General features: G+C 44.4%; 1 protein-coding gene across 1 annotated transcript in view; it reads left to right on the top strand.

Annotated features, from left to right (window-relative positions):
- The window catches only part of LOC129821500 (nck-associated protein 5-like), a 109,798-nt gene extending 83,846 nt beyond the window's left edge, over positions 1 to 25,952 (top strand). Inside the window, exons 8-12 of the mRNA XM_055879173.1 lie at positions 2,945 to 3,118; positions 3,260 to 6,183; positions 6,779 to 6,896; positions 12,838 to 12,919; positions 25,461 to 25,952. Coding sequence (XP_055735148.1) covers positions 2,945 to 3,118; positions 3,260 to 6,183; positions 6,779 to 6,896; positions 12,838 to 12,919; positions 25,461 to 25,933 — 3,771 coding nt within the window. The 3' untranslated portion in view covers positions 25,934 to 25,952. The remainder of the gene's footprint in view (positions 1 to 2,944; positions 3,119 to 3,259; positions 6,184 to 6,778; positions 6,897 to 12,837; positions 12,920 to 25,460) is intronic.
- The last annotated feature ends 488 nt before the right edge of the window (positions 25,953 to 26,440 follow it).

Below are 26,440 nucleotides of genomic sequence, written 5' to 3'. Positions count from 1 at the left end.
TTTTACAGGGAAGACACAATATGTAAAGATGTACATCTATTACCTAAAAACACATTAGCATAATCCACCATCTTTTATTTGTCCACCAACACCAGTAGCCATCACCAATTCGGCTAAACTAAGATATTTATAGCCCCTAACCAACAAAAAAACTCATTAGATGACAGTCTGATAACATATTTATGGTATGGGATAGGTTTTGTTAGAAAAAAGTGCATATTTCAGGTAGATGGCATAGGTTACAATTGCACCCACCGTCACAAATGGAATAGAAAAACTACTTAGAGCAACGTGTTTACCTACTTACTAATCATCAAACATTTCGTAAAAATACACAGCATACACGAATCGAAAGACACAGATCCTGTGAATACAGACAATATTTCAGATTTTCTAAGTGTCTTACAGCGAAAACACAATAAATCGTTATATTAGCGTAGCACATAGCACATAGCAGCCCAGCATTGATTCTAGCCAAAGTGAGCGATAAAAGTCAACATCGCCAAAAGATATTAATTTTTTCACTAACCTTCTCAGAATTCTTCCGATGACACTCCTGTAACATCATATTACACAATCCATATAGAGTTTGATCGCAAATGTTTATATTTAGCCACCAAAATCATGGTTAGACAATGTGAAATGTAGACAAGCTGGTCAGAAAATGTCCTTGCGCCACTTAGACAGTGATCTACTCTTATACATAAATACTCATAAACGTGACTAAAAAATATAGGGTGGACAGGGATTGATAGACAATTTAATTCTTAATACAATTGCGGAATTACATTTTTTTATTTATCCTTACTTTTCAATACAGTTTGCGCCTAGCGAAGCTACGTCATAAAACATGGCGTCCTAAGCCACTAAAATGTTTCGACAGAAACACGATTTATCATAATAAAAATGTCCTACCTTGAGCTGTTCTTCCATCAGTATCTTGGGCAAAGGATCCTTTCTTGAGAGCAATCGTCTTTTGGTGGAAAGCTGTCCTCTTGCCATGTGGAAATGCCTACTGCGTTCGGGATGAACTGAAAAGCGTGCCCAACTATTCACATCGTTGCAAAAATAAATGTCCCAAAATCGCACTAAACGGATATAAATTGCTATAAAACGCTTTAAATTAACTACCTTATGATGTTTTTAACTCCCATAACGAGTAGAAACATGACCCGAGTAATATTACCCCCTTCACTAATGCTTGGAACAGGAGCGGGCCGGTGTCCTCTAGGCGCATGACGCAGCTCCAAAAGAATGACTAGCTTCACGGTTTTTTCATTTGTGGGGCCTGTGAACGCGCAATCGACCCCATTGGAATCGTCATCACGTAAAGGCATCCAGGGGAAGACGTAAGAAGTGTCCGTATAGTCATAGCAATATCAGTGCCGTTTTAACTGACTTCAGAACAGTGGCCAACATTTCTGAAATCTGAATCCATGTCAGGGAAATTGCTGTAGAATGGGCTCTGTTCCACTTAGAGACAAAATTTCAACTCCTATAGAAACTATAGACTGTTTTCTATCCAATAATAATAATAATATGCATATTGTACGATCAAGGATTTTGTGGGAAGCCGTTTCAAAAATTACCAAATTAGCATAAATAGTCTAAACAGCGCCCCCATCCCCAACAGGATATGCGAGTACTGGAGTCAGTGTGTTTGAGGTGTCTATCTTTGTCTCTTACTACAGGAGATGACGTGATGGCTGTTCAACAGTCTGATTGCCTGGAGATAGAAGTTGTTTTTCAGTCTCTTGGTACTGGGTTTGATGCACCTGTACTGTCTCTGTCTGCTAGATGGTAGCAGAGTGAACAGAACGTAACTCGGGTGACTGAGGTCCTTGGTGATCTTCTTGGCCTCATCCATCAAGTGTGGCTGGTGGCTGAGGTCCTTGGTGATCTTCTTGGCCTCATCCATCAAGTGTGGCTGGTGGCTGAGGTCCTTGGGGATCTTCTTGGCCTCATCCATCAAGTGTGGCTGAGGGTTGGCCAAGTAGACCTACCATTCTGGGAACAGACACATTCTCTTTGCTCACAGGCTATGTGATTGAAAGTTGGATAAAGCATTTTCCCTTTGGGAAACGACGTCCCATGGTTCCAACCAGAGAGAGAAGTTAAGAGAGGAGGAGTGAGGCTGAGTCATAGACCACTGTGTGATTATCGATCACTGTCCATCCTGTAGACTCACGCTAAACAACAGTATTACTCATCTGACATTTGTCATTTATTATGCATTAACTTTTGAGATATGATAGAATTCCAAAAACCCAAGGGTCTACAGGCTCAGTGAATTGTACATCTAAGTCTTGGCACTGAGACCACAGATTGTAAAGCGTTCAGTAACTGGGATACAATCCAATGTGCGTTATAGCAGAGGGCACTATAGAGTTGTCAATGCGTCTTTCAACAGCATTTTCGCTGATGTCCACATAGATTACCTTCATCAAAAACTCTGCACATGTCAGCTAAATGGGAAATTAGCTCTAAAAGTATTTTATAATGCCCTGTGCTGTAATGCACATTGGATTGAATCTCAGCCTTAGTTTCTGACTTTTGATGAACAATACATAATCAAGACAAAACAAAGATTGTCTGCATGCACAGAGAAGACGAGTGAATGCCTGCATTGCAGAGTGAGATTTCTGTGACAAGTGGAGTGGAGAATGTCATACCTTTCCTTAATTAGCCGTTGGATGGAAAGGGACAGTGATGTATTCAATAGTTCATTTTTTTGTTAGTCGTGAACTGCTTAACCTATTTGGAAAATGTTTTGAATTGCTCTGAAGATGGGCTTTCTACCAAAATCGTATCAAAATAAACCTTTATTTTCATTCAAGTCACTTCTCCCTGCTGATACTTCACTTCCATGTGTCTGTCTTTTGAATTTCCGTGCGGGGACAATAAAGTTTGAACTTAATTTCTGAACGCACTCCTTATTTTCCAGGAAGTCCAGCAGAATGGGAAGGCAAGTGTTCCTGCAGGGAGGTGGCCCAGCCTGCTTAGTCTAACCTGTCCACGCAGTAGCTGCAGTGGCAGCGAGGCCTCATTATCCAGCGCCTCTACTGAGTACTCCAGTGGTTCACATACTTGGGCAGAAGGACGTCGCTCCTCCAAGCTGGTCAGTCTCCCAGTCTGAACTCAAACAAATTGCATTCATAAATTACTATGTAGGATGGATTCTCAACCTTCATCAAGACATTCCAATGTCTTTATTTTTTGTTGTTGTTGACAACTAAAATGTCTTTCTCTTTTGTCACAGTCTGTAATAAGCCGGGAGAAGAGGATGAGCGCAGGGTCAGTGTCCAGCAATCAGTCTGTCCCAGCGGAGCAGCCCGATCTAAATTGGAAGGAGGGACACATTCTGAAAGGCCTGAAGAGGCTCCAAATGCGCAGCCCAACTCCCAAGGAGACATCTTCACTCGCCTCCACGTCACATTTCAAGGACTGCATTACCTCCAACGAGGGCATATACTCTTTAGGGGTTAAGGGGGGGCCCCAGGGGGTAGTGCCTAAATTGCCATTGGCAAAGGGAAATTATTTTAAGCCAGGAGCAGGAGTCAGAGCCTTAATCTCTGACTCAGACGATGCAGATGATGAACTGCCTCAATCACCAGCCAGGGAGTCCTGCGTCCAACCCATTAAAGAGACTCTCCATCTGGAAGGAGAGCCTGCGTCTGAATTGGGAACGGCACAAGGGGGAAAGAGCTCTACGGTCTACAACTCCCAAGAGGAGCCTGTAAGACTCGTAAGTCCCAGCAACTCCATCTCACCTATCAAAGATGTCTTCTTGCTCGAGGGTCCCACACTGAAGCCTGGACTCAGCCCAACGGAGAGCCCTACCATTACGAGTGGACTTCAAAATAAAAACTGGATAGAAAAAGACAGGCTAGTTACAAGACATAGTTACAATTTGAGGCCAGAGAGGGTTAAACAGCCACAAAACAAAGTTACGGTCAAACATCTAGAGGCACGGGCTAGGGAAGTGAGCCTACCCATTCAGTATGCAGCAGCCAGAGCTCTGAGTTGGGTTAGTGAGGCCAGACAGCGCAGTGCTTCCATGGATACGAAGCAGTACAGAGAGCTGAACAGCCAGGGTGGAGCTGATACCAAGGACTACACCATTTCCGAGTCCCGACAGAGGAAAACAAAGCCTAAGGCCTGCGACTCAGCAAGGAAGGCCTTTATCCTCCGAAGCAAGAGTGCGGATGGAGGTCCAGACCAGGCCAAGCTACACCAGCCCCTTCGTCAGAAACTTATCAAAGTCAATCAAAGGACCAAGAACCGCTCGAACCCTCCTGGGCCAGGTGGCCCTCGCACAAAGATTAGCCTTAGCAAGGCACCAGGTCCAGCTAAGGCATCAGTACAAATGGCTGAGAAAGGTGAGACTGCTAGTGGGGTAAGAACTTCAGGGCCCCTTGAGAATACAGTACATGGCTCCCCTTCTTACTCCCCTCAGAAACTGGTCAAAGTATTTGAGCCACCTGTGCTGAATGATTGTCCCAAGAGCACATCTAAAGAGTCCCAACCAGTCTCCAAACTTCCATCAAGAAACGACTGTGGGGTAAAAGGCTCCAACTCCAACAATTCAGCTTGCTCTCCACTTAAACAGAGGCAGCAAGACCAGCACTCGGATTCCTCTCGGAATGATATCAGGTCCCCTTCACCTCCACTTCCACCAGGTCGGACCACCTCCCTAATGATTCGACCTGGTTATGGCTCCTTACCTCAGGCGCATAAGCCTGTGGTTATGCTCCAAACCTCTAATACCGTGAAGGCAACTGCTCGTAGCACCAAACCTCCGTCAAGTCATCATTCAGCTGTTTTACAAAAGCAACCTCTAGCCCCCAACAAAATGCAAGACACTCGTCATATGGCTCCCAAAATGGGTGTTGAGGTGAAAAAGTCACCAAAATGGGTCCCTGCCAAAGTCTACCATCCTTTACCAACTTCGACCACTCTTCAAGAATCCAAGGAAACAGACTCTTCCCAATTCTCAATGAACAGGACTGTGGCACAAGCCTCCCATCGGGAAAATAGTGTTCCCTTTGTGGTGCCAAATCAGGACAGCTTACCTGTGTCCCAGCAAGGCAATGGTGAGCCACAAAGTACAGAGCCCTTACCTCAGGCCTCAGCGTCTCTACTTTGCCATGACATAGTTAGTATCTCTCAACATTCTGTGACCAGGGCAGTAAATGCATTCCTTCCTGTTGGCTCCATAACCAATGAGACAACCCCAAACCTGGGCAACAACTTTGCAGTTATCACTGCTACAAAGGGAGTGCAGACTTTTGACACCTTCAACCAGGACACCTACAGACGTCCAATGATGCACTGTGTCCATGCAGCTGTAGCCAAGGCCAAAGCCAGGAGAAAGCTTGAGACCCACTGTAGCTCACTAGAGGAGGCTGCACTCCCACCTCCAGTGGCAGAGAATGGTGTAACTTTGGACTGGAGATTTGATGAAGAGAGCTGGCTATTTAAGCGCTCGGTCTCAGTCTCGACCCGACCTCCTCTCCATCCGGTTATGGGCATGAATGGAGCGAAGGCTCGCAGTCAAAGCTTCGGCGCACGCTATATGGACAGACCGAACATCAGCAGGTCCGGAAATGTCCCTAGTCACATCAAAACTAACTCAAGAAGCTCTTTGAATTCTCTTGGTGATGTATTCCGGGGTAGTATGAGTTGCTCCAATAGCTACAATTGTCCAAGGAACAAATCCCACATCAACAATGTCATGATTGAGGAAGGCTTGCCAAAACCTCTGCATCTGGAGGCCTCCAGTGATCGATTTGGTCTCAAACGCCAGAGAGTAAACTCATTTTCACATCTCCAGACCGAGAAACAGTCCCCTAGCACCTTCTATGAACGTATCCATGGGGAACCAGAGAGACAGTCAAACATCTCCACCATTGAGGAGAAGGTCATGATGGGAATCGAGGAGAATTTGCAGAAATCTCAGCAGAAGGAGAAGACAACTGAAACTAAGCAGAAATCCGGTTCACTGTCAAACTGGTTTGGATTCCGCAAGAGCAAGCTCCCTGCTCCGATTGGTAAAAAAGGAGATTCTCCAAAGGGAAAGGAGGAGAAGAAGGAACCTAAGCTTGGATCTCTCTTGGGTGGGAAGCAGGCAAAGTTTGACAAAAAGAAGGAGGGGAGGAAAAGTGAAGGTCATCAAATGGATGGGTAAGGCTTTTATAATGTTTAGGTGGGGTAGCTGAGAAGTCATGTTCACCGTTTTACTGCTGGGAAAATAATGTTTATGAGAGGCTCCAAGACAATGTAACTTCTTATTCATTACAAAAAATAACCTTGCTTTAATGTAATGCATTGGTCATCTTTACCATAAAGGCCGAAATCTACTGTTGCTTTTCACTTAAAGGAGATTTTTGATATTGTCTTCAGTAATGATTGAAATCAATTAAATCCAACATCAGTATCTCTGCTTAAAACTACTGAGTTCGATAGTTTTGAGTCATACCTCATGTACACTGAACAAGCACAACTTGACTGAAACATCAAACAGATCTCTTCATATCTTTCCATGAGGTGATTTACTGCCCCAGATAACCTAAGCCATTGCCATCAAGCGCTGTTAGAAACTTGTATCACTCCACGAAGTCCAGAGACCAGTTCAGACATCTTTCAGACCCATATAGCACAGCAAGGTAGGCAGTGGCTTCACAGTATCATTTATTATCTGAAACACCCCTGGGCATGGTAAGTCAGTATGAAAGACTCGCAGATTATAGTGGTTACGTGAAAACCTGTTTTCTTTCAGCTCGGTTGGGAAAAGAGACTCCCAAGATACATTGCTCGTCTGCCTTTCGATGGCCTCCCTGGGAGCCCCAGGTAACAGCAACATACAAGGACAAACCGACATCTGTGGGGACACAAAGGTACATTCAATTATACACAACATAAGGAGAAGGACTGTGTTATCGGTTTAGGTTCCATTTTATGTCGATTTCAGTCAACACTGGGATTAAATTGAATTTGAAATTAGAATTGAGAAATTAGAATTAACCTTATGGGCATTTTCCCATACAAATTCTTTGTCCAATTCAATTCCTGAAATGACTGGAAAATGTATTGACCATAACTCTACAATGTGTCCATTTCATGTCTAATGATTAAATTATGGGGTATGCATGCATAATGTCTCTGAAAGGCCAATTATAGAAAACAATATTTCTGTTTATGACAATTTGTGTCAACACACCTTTGCATGGACCTCAAGTCAGATAAGTGAATTATACATTTAACAGTGACAGTTAATTTCAACCTGTCAGTTTTTCTGGAAGACTTGTATTACTACCTCTTCCCTAGCACCAGAAGACACACTTTCCGAAAGGAAGTATTTCTGTATAATACCATAATCTGTACAGGAAGGAAGTGGAGCTAAGAAAGAAATACTGTATGATCAAAACTGACCTCGCAAGGTCCCATCTATTGGAAAAACAGAGAGCTGAGATTAATACAAAGGGAAAAGGGGTGGGTGACAGAAAGAAAGAAAGGAAAATATGAGAAGAATATAAAGGACCCAGGAATACATCAGATGGATATGGAGTTAGGGTGAGAGACAAGAAAGACAAGAATGGAGAGAAGGTGAATAGAGAAAGAAAATTGTAACAAAGACTTACAAATAAATAAACGCCAAAGAAACATAGATTACCGGAACAAACCCTTCATATGTTTAGTATGGATCAGTGTAGGTCGCTGAGGGGAGGAATGACGTGTTTGATGTTTTTGAAACAATTCCACCTATTCTGCTCTAGCCATTTCCAGGAGCCCGTCCTCCCAAATTAAGGTGCCAGCTGTCTACCAAATTAAATAAGAATGGCGCCGGAGGAGATGGCTGCTGTTTTACGGGCTCCTAACCAATCGTGCTATTTTGTGTGTTTTTTCGCATTGTTTGTAACTTATTTGGTACATAATGTTTCTGCCACCGTCTCTGATGACTGAAAAGAGCTTCTGGATATCAGAACAGCGATTGCTCACCTCGAACTGGACGAAGATTTTTCTTTAATGAGTCGGACGCGAAGGATTTACTCCAAACACTGGACCAGGCCAAAATCCCGTCATTCGCATTGAAGAAAAGATGGTGATAGAGGGGACGCAGGTCCAGGTGCCTTGTGAGAATTTGTCGGCAAATGGATAACCCGCCTCTACCATCCGTCCGATTGGCCAACGTGCAATCATTGGAGAATAAACTGGATGAGCTCCGTTCAAGACTTTCATCTTACCAACAGGACATTAATAACTGTAATATCTTATGTTTCACCGAGTCGTGGCTGAACGACAACATGGATAACATACAGCTGGCTGGGTATTCGGTGCATCGCCAAGAGAGAACAGCTGCCTCCGGTAAGACAAGGGGTGGCTGTCTGTGTCTATTTGTCAATAACAGCTGGTGCGCAAAATCAAATATTAAGGAAGTCTCAAGGTTTTGCTCGCCTGAGGTAGAGTATCTCATGATAAGGTGTAGACCACACTATTTACCAAGAGAGTTTTCACCTATAATTTTCGTAGCTGTTTATATACCATCACATACTGATGCTGGCACTAAGACCGCACTCAACGAGCTGTGTAAAGCCATAAGTAAACAAGAAAATGCTCATCCAAAGGCAACGCTCCTGATGGCCGGTGACTTTAATGCAGGGAAATGTAAATCTGTTTTACCTCATTTCTATCAGGATGTTACATGTGCAACTAGACCACCTTTACTCCACACACAAAGCTCTCCCTCGCCCTCCATTTGGCAAATGTGACCATAATTATATCCTCCTGATTCCTGCTTACAAGCAAAAACTAAAGCAAGAAGTACCAGTGACTCGCTCAATACGGAAGTGGTCAGATGAAACAGATGCTAAGCTACAGGACTGATTTGCTGGAACAGATTGGAATATGTTCTGGGGCTCATCCGATGGCATTGAGGAGAATACCACATCAGTCATCGGCTTCATCAATAAGTCTATGACATTGTCCCCACAGTGACCGTACGTACATACCTCAACCAGAAGCCATGGTTAACAGGCAAAATCCGTACTGAGCTAAAGGGTAGAGCTGCCGCTTTCAAGGAGCGGGACTCTAACCTGGACGCTTATAAGAAATCCTGCTATGCCCTCAGATGAACCATCAAACGACGCTCGTCGGATGTGGCAGGGCTTGCAAACTATTACGGACTACAAAGGGAAGACCAGCCGCGAGCTGCCAACGGACACAAGCTGATCCTCAACACGGGGGTCCCTTAGGGGTGCGTGCTTAGTCCCCTCCTCTGTTCACCCATGATTGCATGGCCAAGCATGACTCCAACACCATCATTAAGTTTGCCAACAACACAATCGTGGTAGGTTTGATCACCGACAAGGATGAGACAGCCTATAGGGAGGAGGTCAGAGACCTGACAGGGTGGTGCCAGGACAACAGCCTCTCCCTCAACGTGATCAAGACAAAGGAGACGATCGTGGACTACAGGAAAAGGAGGGCCGAGCACGCCCCCATTCTCATTGACGGGGCTGTAGTGGAGCAGGTTGAGAGCTTCAAGTTCCTTGGTGTTCACATCACCAACAAACTAACATGGTGCAAACACACCAAGACAGTAAGGAAGAGTGCACGAAAACGCCTATTCCCCCTCAGGAGACTGAAAAGATTTGACATGGGTCCTCAGATCCTCAAAAGGTTCTACAGCTGCACCATCGAGAGCATCCTGCCTGGTTGCATCACCGCCTGGTATGGCAACTGCTCAGCCTCTGACCTTAAGGCACTACAGAGGGTAATGCATACTGCCCAGTACATCACTGGGGCCAAGCTTCCTGCCATCCAAGACCTATATACCATGCTTTGTCAGATGAAGGCCATAAAAATTGCCAAAGACTCCAGCCACCCTAGTCATACACTGTTCTCTCTGATACCGCACTGCAAACAGTACCGGAGCGCCAAGTCTAGGTCCAAAAGTCTTCTTAACAGCTTCTACCCCCACGCCATAAGACTGCTGATTAGCTAATCAAATGGCTGTCCTGACTATTTGCATTGACCCATCACCCCCTTTTTTTACACTGCTGCTACTCGCTGTTTATTATACATGTATATGCATAGTCACTTTACCCCTACCTACATGTACATATTACCTCAATAACCTCGACTAACCTGTACATCCACACATTGACTCGGTACCGGTACCCCCTGTATATTGCCTCGTTATTTTTATTTAATTATTTAGTAAATATTTTTCTTAACTCTTATTTTTCTTAAAACTGCACTGTTGGTTAAGGGCTTGTAAGTAAGCATTTCATGGTAAGGTGTATGTATACCTGTTGTATTCAGCGCATGTGACAAATAACATTTGATTTGATTTGACCTCCTGTGGTATGGATCACTCCAACACATTCACACATGATCACAAACATGGATGAGATACTGGAGATATTTAATCTACACTTAAGAAGAAATAGAAACACGTAAAGTGTTGTTCATGTAAAAATAAAAGATCCCTGAAATGTTCCATACCCACAAAAATATCATTTCTCTCACCTTTTGTTAACAAATTTGTTTGCATCCCTGTTAGTGAGCATTTCTCCTTTGCCAAGATAATCCATCCACCTGAGAGGTGTGGCATATCATGTTTCAGCATGATAATGCACGGCCCCATGTCGCAAGGATCTGTACACAATTCCTCAAGCTGAAAATGGCCCAGTTCTTCCATGGCCTGCGTACTCACCAGACATGTCACCCGTTAAGCATGCTTGGGATGCTCTGGATCAACGTGTACGAAAGAGTGTTCCAGTTCCTGCCAATATACGGCAATTGAAGAACACTGGAACAACATTCCATAGGCCACAATTGACAGCCTGATCAACTCAATGTGAAGGAGATGTGTCGCACTGCATGAGGCTAAATAGATTTGGGCCTAATTTATTTATTTCAATTGATTGGAACTCGGTAAAATCTTTGAAATTGTTGCATGTTGTGTTTATATTTTTGTTCAGTGTAGATACTGAGGAAAATCTATGGACTATTTCGATTAGTACACACATTCACAAGCAGTCTTGATAATAGAGTGATCATTAGAATGAACATTGCTTTGAAGTCTTTTCAGTGAAAGTCCATCATTGTCCTGATGTGATCAAAAAGAAAGGAGGACCAAGGGACTCTTCATATAATTAATTAAAATGCCTTTATTAGTATGGCATGTTCAATAGAAACAAAGTTGTTTAAAAACCGACGCGTTTCGGCTGCATGGCCTTCGTCAGGGAGTACAGAAAAAGGAGAATACAATGTCCTCTTTTGAAATTGCCTTTTGAAAGGCAATTGCCCTCAGCTATGTTTGGACTGTTGTTCATGTTTTGCTGTGGTCTAGTGTACTGTGGAATATATTGCTTTCTTGTTCTGGACACTTCTCCCAGTCTGTCGCGCTTCTACTAAGTTGAACCCAAAAGCAGACCAGGACAAGGAGAGTAAGACGAAGGTGAGTATTTATTTACAAGTTTGAATGTAGTGATAGAAAAATCCAAGTGACGGAGGTGAGTTGATGGGATTGAATAGGCAGAACCAATGAAGTAACTGAAGTCACCGACGACCAGGTAGGGATGAGATGAGTGTTCCGGGTGAATGACTGTAGACAGAAAAAACGGAGGTGAGTTCAAGGCAAGCAAGACGTACAAAACAACAAAACAAACTCTATCAAACTGGAGGCTGATACACTGGCACAACATACGATCCGGCAGGGAATAGATGTCAGGTCAGCGCTTATGAAGTGGAGGGGTGATGATCAGGACCAGGTGTGCAGATAGCTGATGGGATACAGGTGCAGGTACTCAGAGATACAGGGTGCGTTCCAGGACACCGGAAAAAACACTCCAGGACAGAACACAGGCAAAAACAAACTCAGGAAGCGGGATTCGTGACACAGTCGTGGTTAGGGCTGGAACTGCCTCTCTGAGTGTTCTGATGCTTCTAGCTTGGAGTTGTATGCTCATGATAACATAGCTACAGTATTTCACCTTTTCATGTGTATATTATTGCTTACTAGGTGTGTCCAATTTGGTAACCATTCCCTCTTCTAATTAGGGCTAATTGGAAAAGCCTTTCAAAAGAGGACATTGTATTCTCCTTTTTCTGTACTCCCTGACGAAGGCCATGCAGCCGAAACGCGTCGGTTTTTAAACAACTTTGTTTCTATTGAACATTCCATACTAATAAAGGCATTTTAATTAATTATGTGAAGAGTGCCTTGGTCCTCCTTTCTTTTTGATGACCAATTTACACCTTTTACCAAAGAGCACCTTCTATCTACCAAAATGTACTATAGTGTACCTTAGTAGCGCTTCCCTTCCTCCTCTTTCTATTGTCCTGATGTGATTCAGATACATATTATTTACCTGTTGCATGGATACATTATCAGATAGGCCTATAACAAACTCTAATTCAATTGCCATTTTAGCTGTCAAGACTATCAGAGATTTTCCCACCAAACTTAAGACCTACTCTGTTCAATTACATTACCAGGGGTGAAAATAAGTCAAATCTGTCAAGTAGTCAACTGGCTAAATGGTCTTCTTGCTGGTTCAGAAACTTTTGTGAGATTGTGCTTTACAAAGAACTGAAATCATGTCTTAACATAGAGGACTGGGGACTCTTTATGCCTTTTAAGGGATATATTCATACCACTTTATAATCATAGAGTCAAACCATGATGATAGATTGCCACCACAAATTAAATATAAAACATGTAATCACAAGTACAGACAACTCATCTGTTGCTTTACAATTGACATATCCCATTTTAGTCCCCTATTCTGTACATGTATAATTATGTTTTCTTCCTGCTTCCACAAACAGACAAAGACACAGAGGATGAACCTCAGGACTGATAATGACCACAGAGTTGCTCTGAAGAGCCCCAGTGAAGATCACTTTATCGGTAAGGGAATTAAGAAAACTATCTGTGTTGTACTTGATAGATGGGTCACGTCGAAAATTAACCCCTTGCTTCTACCCATAGCGACTTCATGTAGATTTGTAAGAATTGGGGAGGTGTTTTATGGTAGTAACTCCACTCTAAAATCCTATCCAGATCTACACAAGGGCACTTTCCATCCGTCAAGGACCATTTTACCCTTTAACCCCAATGCAGTGATCTTCAAACCATAGAGATCCTATGAAATGAGTATTCTAATTACAAATTCAATTCTATGCTTCAAACCTGGTCCTGAATACATTAAAATCGTTCAACCTTTGAATTGCTCAAGCACCGGTAATGCTAGCAGATTTCCTTCCTAGCCCTCTGACCTCTTTTCTGTCATGTCATTGTAACCTATGAACCGAATTGAAAGGGATGGAATCGCAGTTGAAAGAGCAAGGTTGAGAGCAAACACTGTTTCACTGTACGTGACAACCCCTCACTCAGAGTTACCGTTTCCTTTTATGCGTTTGACTTCACAGAGAAATACTGAAGCACAGTGTGTTCGGTCTTTCTCTCATTAAGGATGATTTAGATAGTGTCAAAGTGACAGCCAAGCATGCTCAAATGAAGTGTTTCAACTGCGTGAGTCGAAGGAATAATGCAACTTATCGAATTTAATGGCAACTAGAAGCAACTTCCAAGTGAGTGGAGGTCTAAATGTCACTCGGTATATTTGATCAATTTGAACATTTAAGGACAATATGCTGACCTATGGTAAAACCTTTGGATATTTGAATCATTTACTTGTTGAATAGGTCTGCCAAAGCCATCTGTAAAATTAGCATGTCAAAACGCATTTAGTCAAACAAAGGAAAACCATCCTTAAACTACACTGAACAAAAAAATTAACGCAACATGCAACAATTTCAAAGATTTTACTGAGTTACAGTTCATAAGGAAATCCGTCAATTTAATTCAATTCATTAGACCCTAATCTATGGATTTCACATGACTGGGAGTACAGATATGCATCTGTTGGTCACAGATATCTTACAAAAAAGGTAGGGATGTGGATCAGAAAACCAGTCAGTAGCTAGTGTGACCACCATTTGCCTCTTGCTGCACGACACATCTCCTTCGCATAGAGTTGCTCAGGCTGTTTATTGTGGCCTGTGTAATATTGTCCCACTCCTCTTCAATGGCTGTGCAAAGTTTCTGGATAATGCACAGCCCCATGTCCCAAACATGCTCAATGGGTGACATGTCTGATGAGAATGCAGGCCATGGAAGAACGGGGACATTTTCACCTACCAGGAATTGTGTACAGATCCTTGCTACATGGGGCCGTGCATTATCATGCTGAAACATGAGGTGATGGCTGCGGATGAATGGCACGACAATGGGCCTCAGGATCTCATCACGGTATCTCTGTGCATTCAAACTAAAATAGAATGCAATTGTGTTCGTTGTCCATAGCTTATGCCTGCCCATACCATAACACAACTGCCACCATGGGGCCTTCTGTTCACAATGTTGACATCAGCAAACCCCTCGCCCACACAACGCCATACACGCGGTCTGCCATCTGCCCTATGCAATTGAAACCGGGATTCATCCATGAAGAGCACACTTCTCCAGTGTGCCAGTGGCCATCGAAAGTGAGCATTTGCCTACTGAAGTCGGTTACGACACCGAACTGCAGTCAGGTCAAGACCCTGGTGAGGACAATGAGTACGCAGGTGAGCTTCCCTGAGACAGTTTCTGACAGTTTGTGAAGAAATTATTCCGTTGTGCAAACCCACAGTTTCATCAGCTTTCTGGGTGGCTGGTCTCAGGTGATCCAACAGGTGAAAAGGCCGGATGTGGAGGTCCTGGGCTTGCCTTGTTACACGTGGTCTGCAGTTGTGAGGCCAGTTGGACATACTGCCAAATTCTTTAAAATAAGGTTTATTTTAGAGAAATTCTACATTAAATTCTCTGGTAGACATTCCTGCAATCAGCATGCCAATTGCACACTCACTCAAAACTTGAGACATCTGTGACATTGTGTCGTGTGACAAAACGGCACATGTTGAAGTGGCTTTTGATTGTCCCCATCACAAGGTGCACCTGTGTAATGATCATGCTGTTTAATCAGCTTCTTGACATGCCACACCTGTCAGGTGGATGGAATATCTTGGCAAAGGAGAAATGCTCAATAACAGGATGTAAGCAAATTTGTGGCCACAATTTGAGAGAAAATGTGAACATTTCGGGGATATTTTATTTCAGCTCATGAAACATGGGACCTTTTGCGTTTATGTTTTTTGTTCAGTGTAATAACATGTGTAAAGTAACAATTGTTTGGAGTGGAGGATTGGTTGGGTGATTTTCCCTTTCAAAATCTTCTTTAAAGGGCCTGTGTGAACAATTTGATTGTCTATCCTGCAGCCCTGTTACATTCACCTGTCAAGTGACCTCCCTCAACCATTTGAAAACCTTGAAATAAGTTCAATAGACATGAATAAGTAACACAATTTCCAGTGAATAAAAAATTAGCAGATGGTTAACATTCTAGCATTGGTCTCACCCCTAATGAAGCCTTCACATAAGGCAGGGGTCCTTAAACTTTTTCAGCCTGGGACGCAAATGAGATATTCAGTGTTTTCCTGGGACCCAAGCTCATAAAAACATGCCACCTTTTGGGGGCCCTAAACAATTCAGTGGCTCCCTCTTGATGGTGGAGAGAACATGTAAGTATTAAAGTGAATTTCCTGTAATTCTACACATTTTGCCATGGGGCGTAGAGGAAAGGTCCAATGCAGTGTTTGGGTGGGGAGGGAAAAACTGAACATGTGCAGTTATTGGCAGAGAGGTTTGGAACTCTCTTATTTTTCTATTAACAAATTCACCACATGGAATTTTGACTTCTATAACCGAACGTTTTGTACTCACGATACTCTATACCAAAATGATCCCATATATGCCACGGCAAAAAAAGGCGTATTAGCTAAGTCACAGAATGACACTTCCCGCGTGGCACACACTGGTTGAATCAACATCGTTTCACACTGGACACACACTGGACACACTGGACACACTGGTTGAATCAACATCGTTTCACACTGGACATACACTGGTTGAATCAACATCGTTTCACACTGGACACACACTGGTTGAATCAACATCGTTTCACACTGGACACACACTGGTTGAATCAACATTGTTTCCACATCATTTCAATGAAATTACATTGAACCAATTGACGTCTATCCCCAGTGGGTTGATCCAGACAGATAAACTCAATCGTTGGGCGTTTTTTTTAATTCAAACATGACACTTCACATTTGATGTAAAAAAAATTCAGAGACAGCCATGTATGCATTAATGAATCAATTATACAATCATGCGATTCCTATGACTTTGTTTTTACCAATCTAACTACATATCAAGATAATGGTAATCATGTATTTGAATGGTAAATCTCTATTCATAAACTGGGTAAATCAAGATATAGCCTAAGCCTATTCACAATACAGGTGAATGCATATTCAATAGGAATCTGTGCATGCATTTGCTGTTTTCCTGGGGCTACAGATGACAATCGGTTTCCCTTCCATTTGGGAATTGTTTTATTCTACTGATCAAGAACATTTGCATAGAAGTAGCAATCTCTTCTTTTATAAAAGGGTGCGTCTCTTTAACCCAGTAATGACGTCATTCATGACCAGGCACATGCCCACACAGTTGAGTTGAGTTCGGTGAGGGTCTGGGGACAAGATGTGACACAGACAAAAGGGGAAAGTTTCTTTGGATGGGAGGGAGAGACGATTAAGTGAATTAATACCGTTTTTGGTGACAATAAGCTTTGAAATCAGCATATTTTACATTATGGTTCGTATATTATTATTATTATAATAATATTGACGCTGGATGACAGCTGATATCAGGAACATGATGACTCCTCGTCAAAATGAATATGGCGTGGAAAGAATTCAACTCTTTCCAGAATCTACAGGAACAAAGTTCAGGAAGCCATCTGGCATGCAAAACAGACATTTTAGTCAAACCAGATTTCTCATCTTAAAAAAGAAAACCCACACACTTATTAGCCTCCTGGACTGTTTATACAAGCGATCAGACATCCCATCCACCATAACCACCCTCATCACCGTTGACAAAATTGACTACACCATAACCATTGAACGCCTAATCTAACTGGGTGTCAGACCTGCCCTCACAGCATAGCTCTGCAGTTTTGTGACCGTCCGCAAAAAAACAGATACGCTACCAAGACAGCCTCTCAGGCTGGCAGGAGCTGATGGCGTGGCTCGAGGGACTCTTCTTGGCCCTCTCATCTTCCTTGCAGTCATAGAAAGTGCAGCCCAGGATTTCGACAATAGGTGGAAATATGTTTACGATCTAAATCTGGTCCACACGTGTACAACAGGAAACATCAGCACACCATAGCAGGCCCTGAACAACTTCAACTGTCAAATGCAAAGTGACCTTCACAAGAAATCCACCTGTCCCGTGCCCTCTCCGGATCGAGGGCCAGCATCTCAAAGTATTTGATAGTAGAACGATTTTAGTGGTAATGGTACAGAAGGACTTACAATAGGGTGAGCAGGTTGCAACTATGGTAACCAAGAGCAACAGTAAACCTTTTCTCCTTCGCTACTATAATAGGTTCCATGTGCCACAGGAAGACCTGATGACCATTTGGACCGGCTACACCGGCCCACCACGGAGAATAGTGCTCCTGCTTGGCACAGCTCTGTGTTTCAATGTGTAGCAGGAGACAGAACGCGTCTCATTCCTGAGTGGTATGACGGCTGCGTGGTCCCATGGTGTTTATACTTGCGTACTATTGTTTGTACAGATGAACGTGGTACCTTCAGGCGTTTGAAAATTGCTCCCAACGATGAACCAGACTTGTGGAGTTCTACAATTATTTTTCTGGAGTCTTGGCTGATTTCTTTTGATTTTCCCATGATGTCAAGCAAAGAGACACTGAGTTTGACGGTAGGCCTTGAAATACATCCACAAGTACACCTCCAAATGACTCAAATGATGTCAATTAACCTATCAGAAGCTTCTAAAGCCATGACATAATTTTCTGGAATTTTCCAAGCTGTTTAAAGGCACCGCCAACTTAGTGTATGTAAACTTCTGACCCACTGGAATTGTGATACAATGAATTATAAGTGAAATAATCTGTCTGTAAACAATTGTTGGAAAAATTACATGTGTCATGCACAAAGTAGATGTCCTAACCGACTTGCCAAAACTATAGTTTGTTAAACAAGATATTTGTGGAGTGGTTGAAAAACGAGTTTTAATGACTCCAACCAAAGTCTATGTAAACTTCCGACTTCAACTGTATATACATATAACATTTTAGAATAATGCCGTAACATAACAAAATGTGGAAAAAGTCAATGGGTCTGAATACTTTCCGAATGCACTGTATATATATATATATATATATATATATATATATATATATATATTTGGAAAGGCACACACCTGTCTACAAAAGGTCCCACACTTGACACTGCATGTCAGAGAAAAAAACAAGCCATGAGGTCGAAGGAATTGTACGTAGAGCTCTGAGACAGGATCGTGGGGAATTTGGGTTTTTGGAATTTGGGGAATGGTACCAAAAAATGTATGCAGCATTGAAGAACACAGTGGCCTCCATCATTCTTAAATGGAAGACATTTGGAACCACTAAAACTCTTCCTAGAGCTGGCCAGATGGCCAAACTGAGCAATCGGGGGAGAAGGGCCTTGGTCAGGGAGGTGACCAAGAACCTGATGGTCCCACTGACAGAGCTTCAGAGTTCCTCCATGGAGATGGGATAAACTTCCAGAAGGACAACCATCTCTGCAGCACTACACCAATCAGGCCCTCATGATAGAGTGGCCTGACAGAAGCCACTCCTCAGTTATAGGTACATGACAGCCCGCTTGGAGTTTGCCAAAAGGCACTTAAAGGACTCTCAAACCATGATGAACAAGATTCTCTGGTGTGATGAAACCAAGATTGAACTCTTTGGCCTGAATGCCAAACGTCACGTCTGGAGGAAACCTGGCACCATCCCTACCGTGAAGCATGATGGTGGCAGCATCATGCTGTGGAGATGTTTTTCAGCAGCAGGGACTGGGAGATTAGTCAGGATCAAGGGAAAGATGAACGGAGCAAAGTACAGAGAGATCCTTGATGAAAACCTGCTCCAGAGTGATCAGGACCACAGACTGGGGCGAAGGTTCACCTTCCAACAGGACAACAACCTTAAGCACACAGCCAACACAGCGCAGGAGTGGCTTCGTGTCAAGTCTCTGAATGTCCTTAAGTTGCCCAGCCAGAGCCTAGACTTGAACCGGATAGAACATCTCTGGAGAGACCTGAAAATAGCTGTGCTACGACGCTCCCCATCCAACCTGACAGAGAATAAGAGGATCTGCACAAAAGAATGGGAGAAACTCTCCAAATACAGGTGTGCCAAGCTTGTAGCATCATACCCAAGAAGACTTGAGGCTGTAATCACTGCCAAAGGTGCTTCAACAAAGTACTGAGCAAAGGGTCTGAATACTTATCTAAATATGATATTTCATTTTTACATTTTTTGTACATTTGCTAAAACATCTAGAAACCTGTTTTTGCTTTGTCATTATGGGGTATTGTGTGTAGATTGATGAGAGAAAAAAAACAATTTAATACATTTTAGAATAAGGCTGTAAAGTAACAAAATATGGAAAAAGTCAAGGGGTCTGGATACTTGTATAAAGCTTATAAAAAGGAAGAGATGCTTATGCCTAACCGCAGAGAGGCAGTGATATGCCGGTGGCATGCTACGACACCGGCATGCATTTCTTTATGTCAGATGGCTACTGCGTCTGCTATACAGATATAAACGTACAGAAGGAGGCTAATTCATTATTTTTTCGATCTGAATATTTTGTATAAAGATAAGCATTATATTATCATATTATAAGGGTAACTCTGGTGGACCTTAAACAGTCTTCTTGACCTTTAATTCAACTGTCAGAGTCAGTTAGAGTGCCGGAGCGCACTGCCTTCATATCATAGGCCTGCAGTAGCTAAAGCTTAATAATAGCCACACCATACCAAACCTTCACAAATGTTTCTAAACTTTGTTAGGGTGATATCAAAAGTAAGTCAATGTCACGATCGTCGTAACTTTGTTGAGAGGACCAAGGCGCAGCGTGATAGAAAGACATCTTCTTTTTATTATGAAGACGAACAAACGAACAAAACAAACAGACGACCGTGAAGCTATTCAAACAAAAAGTGCTGACACTAAACACTACACATAGACAATTACCCACAATAGCCTAATGCCTGTGGCTGCCTTAAATATGGCTCCCAATCATAGACAATGAATGTCAGTTGTCTCTGATTGAGAACCATTCAGGCAACCATAGACATACCAAGACACATACACTCAAACACAAACCCATACACTCTACCAAAACCCCCTATACCATACAACCACCCAAGACGAGACAAATACACACAAACATCCCCCCTGTCACACCCTGACCTAACCAAAATATTACAGAAAACAAAGATAACTAAGGCCAGGGCGTGACAGTACCCCCCCCCCCCCCCCCCCCAAAGGTGCGGACTCCGGCCGCAAAACCTGACACAGAAGGGGAGGGTCCGGGTGGGCCTTCCTACGGCGGCGGCTCGGGTGCGGGACGTGGCCCCCACTCCACCATATTTAATACCCGCTTTGGTGGCTCTGGCTGACTGGTGGCTCTGGCAGATCCTGGCTGGCTGGCGGCTCTGGCAGATCCTGGCTGGCTGGCGGCTCTGGCAGATCCTGGCTGATTGGCGGCTCTGGCAGATCCTGGCTGGCTGGCGGCTCTGGCAGATCCTGGCTGGCGGGCAGCTCTAGCTGGTCTTGGCTGGCGGGTGGCTCTAGCTGGTCATGGCTGGCGGGCGGCTCTGGCTGGTCATGGCTGGCGGGCGGCTCTGGCTGGTCATGGCTGGCGGGCGGCCCTGGCTGGTCATGGCTGGCGGGCGGCCCTGGCTGGTCAAGGCTGGCGGGCGACTCTGGCTGGTCCTGTCTGGCGGGCGGCTCTGGCTGCTCCATTCTGGCGGGCGGCTCTGGCTGCTCCTGTCTGGCGGGCGGCTCTGGCTGCTCCTGTCTGGCGGGCGGCTCTGACGGCTCGGGACAGACGGGCGGCTCTGACGGCTCGGAACAGACGGGCGGCTCTGACGGCTCGGGACAGACGGGCGGCTCTGACGGCTCGGGACAGACGGGCGGCTCTGACGGCTCGTGACAGACGGGCGGCTCTGACGGCTCGGAACAGACGGGCGGCTCTGACGGTTCGGGACAGACGGGCGGCTCTGACGGCTCGGGACAGACGGGCAGCTCTGACGGCTCTGGGCAGACGGACAGCGCAGGCGGCACTGGACAGACGGACAGTGCAGGCGGCACTGGGCAGACGGACAGTGCAGGCGGCACTGGGCAGACGGCAGACTCTGGCCGGCTGAGGCGCACAGTAGGCCTGGTGCGTGGTACCGGAACTGTAGGTACTGGGCTAAGGACACGCACCTCAAGGCTAGTGCGGGGAGCAGCAACAGGACGCACAGGACTCTGGAGACGCACAGGAGGCTTGGTGCGTGGTGCCGGAACTGGTGGTACCGGGCTGGAGACATGCACCATAGGGCGAGTGCGTGGAGGAGGAACAGGGCTCTGGAGACACACTGGAAGCCTGGTGCATGGTGTTGGCACTGGTGGTACTGGGCTGGGGCGGGGAGGTGGCGCCGGATAAACCGGACCATGCAGGCGTACTGGCTCCCTTGAGCACTGAGCCTGCCCAACCTTACCTGGTTGCATGCTCCCCGTAGCCCGACCAGTGCGGGGAGGTGGAATAACCCGCACTGGCCTGTGTAAGCGAACCGGGGACACCTTGCGTAAGGCTGGTGCCATGTATGCTGGCCCGAGGAGACGCACTGGAGACCAGACGCGTTGAGCCGGCTTCATGGCACCTTGCTCAATACTCAATCTAGCCCTGCCAGTGCGGGGAGGTGGAATAACCCGCACCGGGCTATGCACACGTACAGGAGACACCATGCGCTCTACCGCATAACACGGTGTCTGCCCGTACTCTCGCACTCCACGGTAAGCATAGGGAGTTGGCGCAGGTCTCCTACCTGACTTCGCCACACTCCGTTGTAGCCCCCCCCCCCAAGAAATATTTGGGTTTTACTCGCGGGCTTCCAGCCTTGCTTCCGTGCTGCCTCCTCATATCGCCTCCTCTCGGCTTTAGCTGCCTCCAGCTCTTCACGAGGGAGGCGATATTCTCCCGGTTGTGCCCAAGGTCCCTTACCATCCAGTATCTCCTCCCAAGTCCAAGAATCCTGTATGCGCTGCTCCTGCTGCTGCTTGACACGCTGCTTGGTCCGAGTTTGGTGGGTAATTCTGTCACGATCGTCGTAACTTTGTTGAGAGGACCAAGGCGCAGCGTGATAGAAAGACATCTACTTTTTATTATGAAGACGAACAAACGAACAAAAACAACAAACAGACAACCGTGAAGCTATTCAAACAAAACGTGCTGACACTAAACACTACACATAGACAATTACCCACAATAGCCTAATGCCTGTGGCTGCCTTAAATATGGCTCCCAATCAGAGACAATGAATGACAGCTGTCTCTGATTGAAAACCATTCAGGCAACCATAGACATACCTAGACACCTACACTCAAACACAAACCCATACACTCTACCAAAACCCCCTATACCATACAACCACCCAAGACGAGACAAATACACACACACATCCCCCCTGTCACACCCTGACCTAACCAAAATATTACAGAAAACAAAGATAACTAAGGCCAGGGCGTGACAGTCAAGCCATTGTTTATAGGGAAAATACGATCAGAAGAGCTAATGTAAACCAGGGAAAAAACACACTATCCTCCCCTGTGACCCCAAAAACCCACACAACCCTCCCAAAAGCAAAAAAAGTTTGACAACCCTCCCCTATTTTGGACCACCCCTCCTCCGGTAAATTTTGTGATCTGTCCTTTACCCTGTAGTGCGAAAAATATAATTCATATTTCTATGTGGTTTAATCCCCAGTGACATTTCTATACTCCGCCAACGAAGCAAATGTGTCTCATTTATCTTGTCTCCTCTGAATTAATAAATAGTCTTATAAAGATCTTTGGTCTTTACCACAGTGATTTTCTAACTTTTCTGGCCACGCACCCTATCAACCCCTAGCAAACCTTGAAACCTGTGTGTTAAAATCTGCGTTAAAATTTGACAAAAGCTCAGTTGATTATGTTGATGATTTTCTTTGATGTATTCAACCACCAAGCCACATTGATGCAAAGTTGATAAATCTAATAAAGTTGATTGGTCGTGTACACAGTTTAGCAGGTGTTAGACTAACACTTTGAACTATGCTGCGGTGCATTGAACTTATTTTTTATGCTTGAATATGGATGAACTGTAAACGTCATGCCATGAATACTACTTTCTTCCTTCTCATCAATATTTACACACGAGGACACCCGAAGGACTTCTGTGTGACTTTAAGATATTGAATATACAGTTGACCTTTGAGTTTAGATGTTCATACTGTTCCATTTGATCATCGCCGGTTGTTTGTAGCCACTGAACTTTGTAGGTGTTAGCTTGTTAGTCCTTGTTCAGTGTCTTTTCATTCTTTCAGGCAAATTGAAAGGAGATCAGACAAGGACAGGATCCTTAGCTAGTGCCAAGGGCTTTTTGAGGGCAATCAATGGTCAACCTCTCTGATGCTGCCTTCCCATGCAAGGAAGTGTCACAGAGGTCCTTGTTAAGTTTTTCCTTCAAAAACACTAATCAATAACGTCTCCGATCTGTATCGTGCTCTTGCCCTTATTAGTTCATCCTATTAGTTACTCCTGCTTGTGTGACAGGAAAGCAAGAGCTACTTCCAAGAGTGGCCTCCCGGGTAGCGCAGTGGTCTAGGGCACTGCATCGCAGTGCTAGCTGCGCCACCAGAGTCTCTGGGTTCGTGCCCAGGCTGGGCTGGGTTCGCGCCCAGGCTCTGTCGCAGCCGGCCGCAACCGGGATGTCCGTGGGGTGACGCACAATTGGCATAGCGTCGTTAGGGAGGGTTTGGCCGGTAGGGATATCCTTCTCTCAATATGTAAATAAAATGTATGCATTCTACTGTAAGTCGCTCTGGATAAGAGCGTCTGCTAAATGACTAAAATGTAAATGTAATGTAAAATGTTGTTGTTATTTATTTCGAGAGCTGTTTGTTACAGGTTTGTCACAATTTGAAACTGACCCCCTGAATCGTCTAAGTTTATTCTTGATGTATAATTAAAACACATAGTGAATGAAGACACCCAATTATCAGTGAAGTTGTCAGTTAGCAGCCCACCTGTTTCTCTGGATTGCTGAAGAGGAGCCAGTATTTTATTTTCTGTTGCTAAAGAAGTCTACTGGCTATTAGGTAGAAAATCATGCCAGCATGACAAGGAGACAGGGACTTTGATGGTTTGATTTCAATATATCTTGTTCTGAGCTGTGTTTGTCTGTGCCAGGAGGTGCATGTGAAAGAATGCAGTGTGAGAATGCAAAATGACAAGAGTTGTCATTATTGTACTATAATTATTTTATACATTAAATATTCAAACATTGTGTTGCCCAGCATACTACATGAAGTGTAGAGTTGTATTACAGTTGAAAAAGATACGTATTCAAAATTGCTTGAACAGTAATTCATTAGCAATCGCTTTGTCACCAACTGTACAATATCATAAATGCACTTCATTTGACACACTGCCACTAAATCACAATCTCAATTGGTCTCAAAAGTGCCACATTTCCCCTAAGCTTTATCCACCATGATTCCTCTCTGTTTGGGTGAAGCCCATTCTCTCTGGTGGCAACCGTGGTATCATGCGCTAATTAGCGAGGAATCATTAGCCAGCATCACAGTTAAATGTAATTGGATTGTACGTAACTACCATCCATCTGGCTTGGCTCTTAGAGAGGACCTTTGCCGAGTGGCGTAGAACGAAAAAAACAGACCATCTGTTGCATTAATGTACTGAAATTACCACAAGGCTGCCTGGGTGACAGCCAGTCGCAGCTGGTTAAGACTCCCTCATGCACAACATAATGTGGTCGAGATAGGACAGGGGACAAGGAGAGAACAGACAATCAAACCAGGCTGGAGAGAAAATAATTCATTAAAATTGATCATGTTGAGGATAATGTTGCATTTCATGTTGCGGAGACATATTTCCAATGCTATTATAAACCCATTAATTCATAGATTTTCGATGTTATACTAGTCATAACATGAGGTAGTTATCATTATTCAGAGGGCATAAATAACACAAGATTTTTGCGGTGTGATTGTATTTTGTTTTTATTTGATGCAATACAGCAGGCATCTGCTTGACTCTTGATGATACCTACTTAACCAATTATATGAAAACATGACATTCTGTTTAGATGTTTCCTTTTGTTGTGTGTCATTCCTGCATCTCCAAGCCCTATCATGTTTTTTCCTTGTGCCTCAGGCTCCGGCTGCAAGATGCGAATGTTGGACAGCGGCATTGGAACGTTCCCCCTCCTCGATTCCTCCTCCTTCTACTCCTCCATCCTCCACCTCCTTCCCAAGTCCACATCGGCCCAACAGTCCCTCAGCCCTCCCAGTGCTCCCAGTTCCTCTGGTGAGGAGGTGTCAGCCTCCCCATTACCCCGGTGGAGAGTACCGTCTGGCTCAAAAGACCCTCCCTGCAGCCAACCAGGCCTGGACAGCTCCTCGTTATCCGACACCACTGTGACCCTTGTCCAATCAGTGCCTTATCCCACTGTGGCCTTCCTTCAGCCTGTCCAATCCCTGTCTAAGCCCCTTGTGACCTGTGCCAGTGTGTGTGATACCCAGAGCAAGCTGCCCAGACTAGCCTCAGGTAAAGTCAATAGACCACTTGTCCAGAGATACATCTGTCTGGTCATCGGGATCTCAGTCGCGGTCTCAACTTACTGTTGAGAGTTAAGGAGAAAACACATCGCACCAATTGACGGTCTCCAATTTGTTCGCATGTTGGACCCGCTGGTGGGAGACTGACAGCTGTAATTTCTCCCCGTTTTTTTACATTTAGATTCGGTTTGACACTTGGTTGTAGCTTTTTTACATTTAGATTCGGTTTGACACTTGGTTGTAGCTTTTTTACATTTAGAATCGGTTTGCAAATTACAACCGGCACTCTGTTCAGAGGTGCTAAGTATAAACGCTTGACAATCCTATCGGTGTGTCCTTGTCTTTAGAATGGTAGAATACAAAGGTGGCAAATTTTTGAATTTGGTAGTGCATCAGCAGTTTTCCTCTTCTTACGTCAGTCACTGACAGTCACTCAATTAGCCCCATTGCAAAATGTGTAGAATTTCAGAAAATGTGCTTTAAAACTGCATCATTTTCTTTGCACCCCTTTGCAAAATAGGTGGAATTGCAGGAACATTTTCTCTCCACTGCCAAAAAGGGAGCCTCTAAAATATT

This window comes from Salvelinus fontinalis, chromosome 23 (genome assembly GCF_029448725.1).
Source record: "Salvelinus fontinalis isolate EN_2023a chromosome 23, ASM2944872v1, whole genome shotgun sequence".
Lineage (NCBI taxonomy): Eukaryota > Metazoa > Chordata > Actinopteri > Salmoniformes > Salmonidae > Salvelinus > Salvelinus fontinalis.
This window is presented reverse-complemented; position numbering and strand designations above follow the sequence as displayed.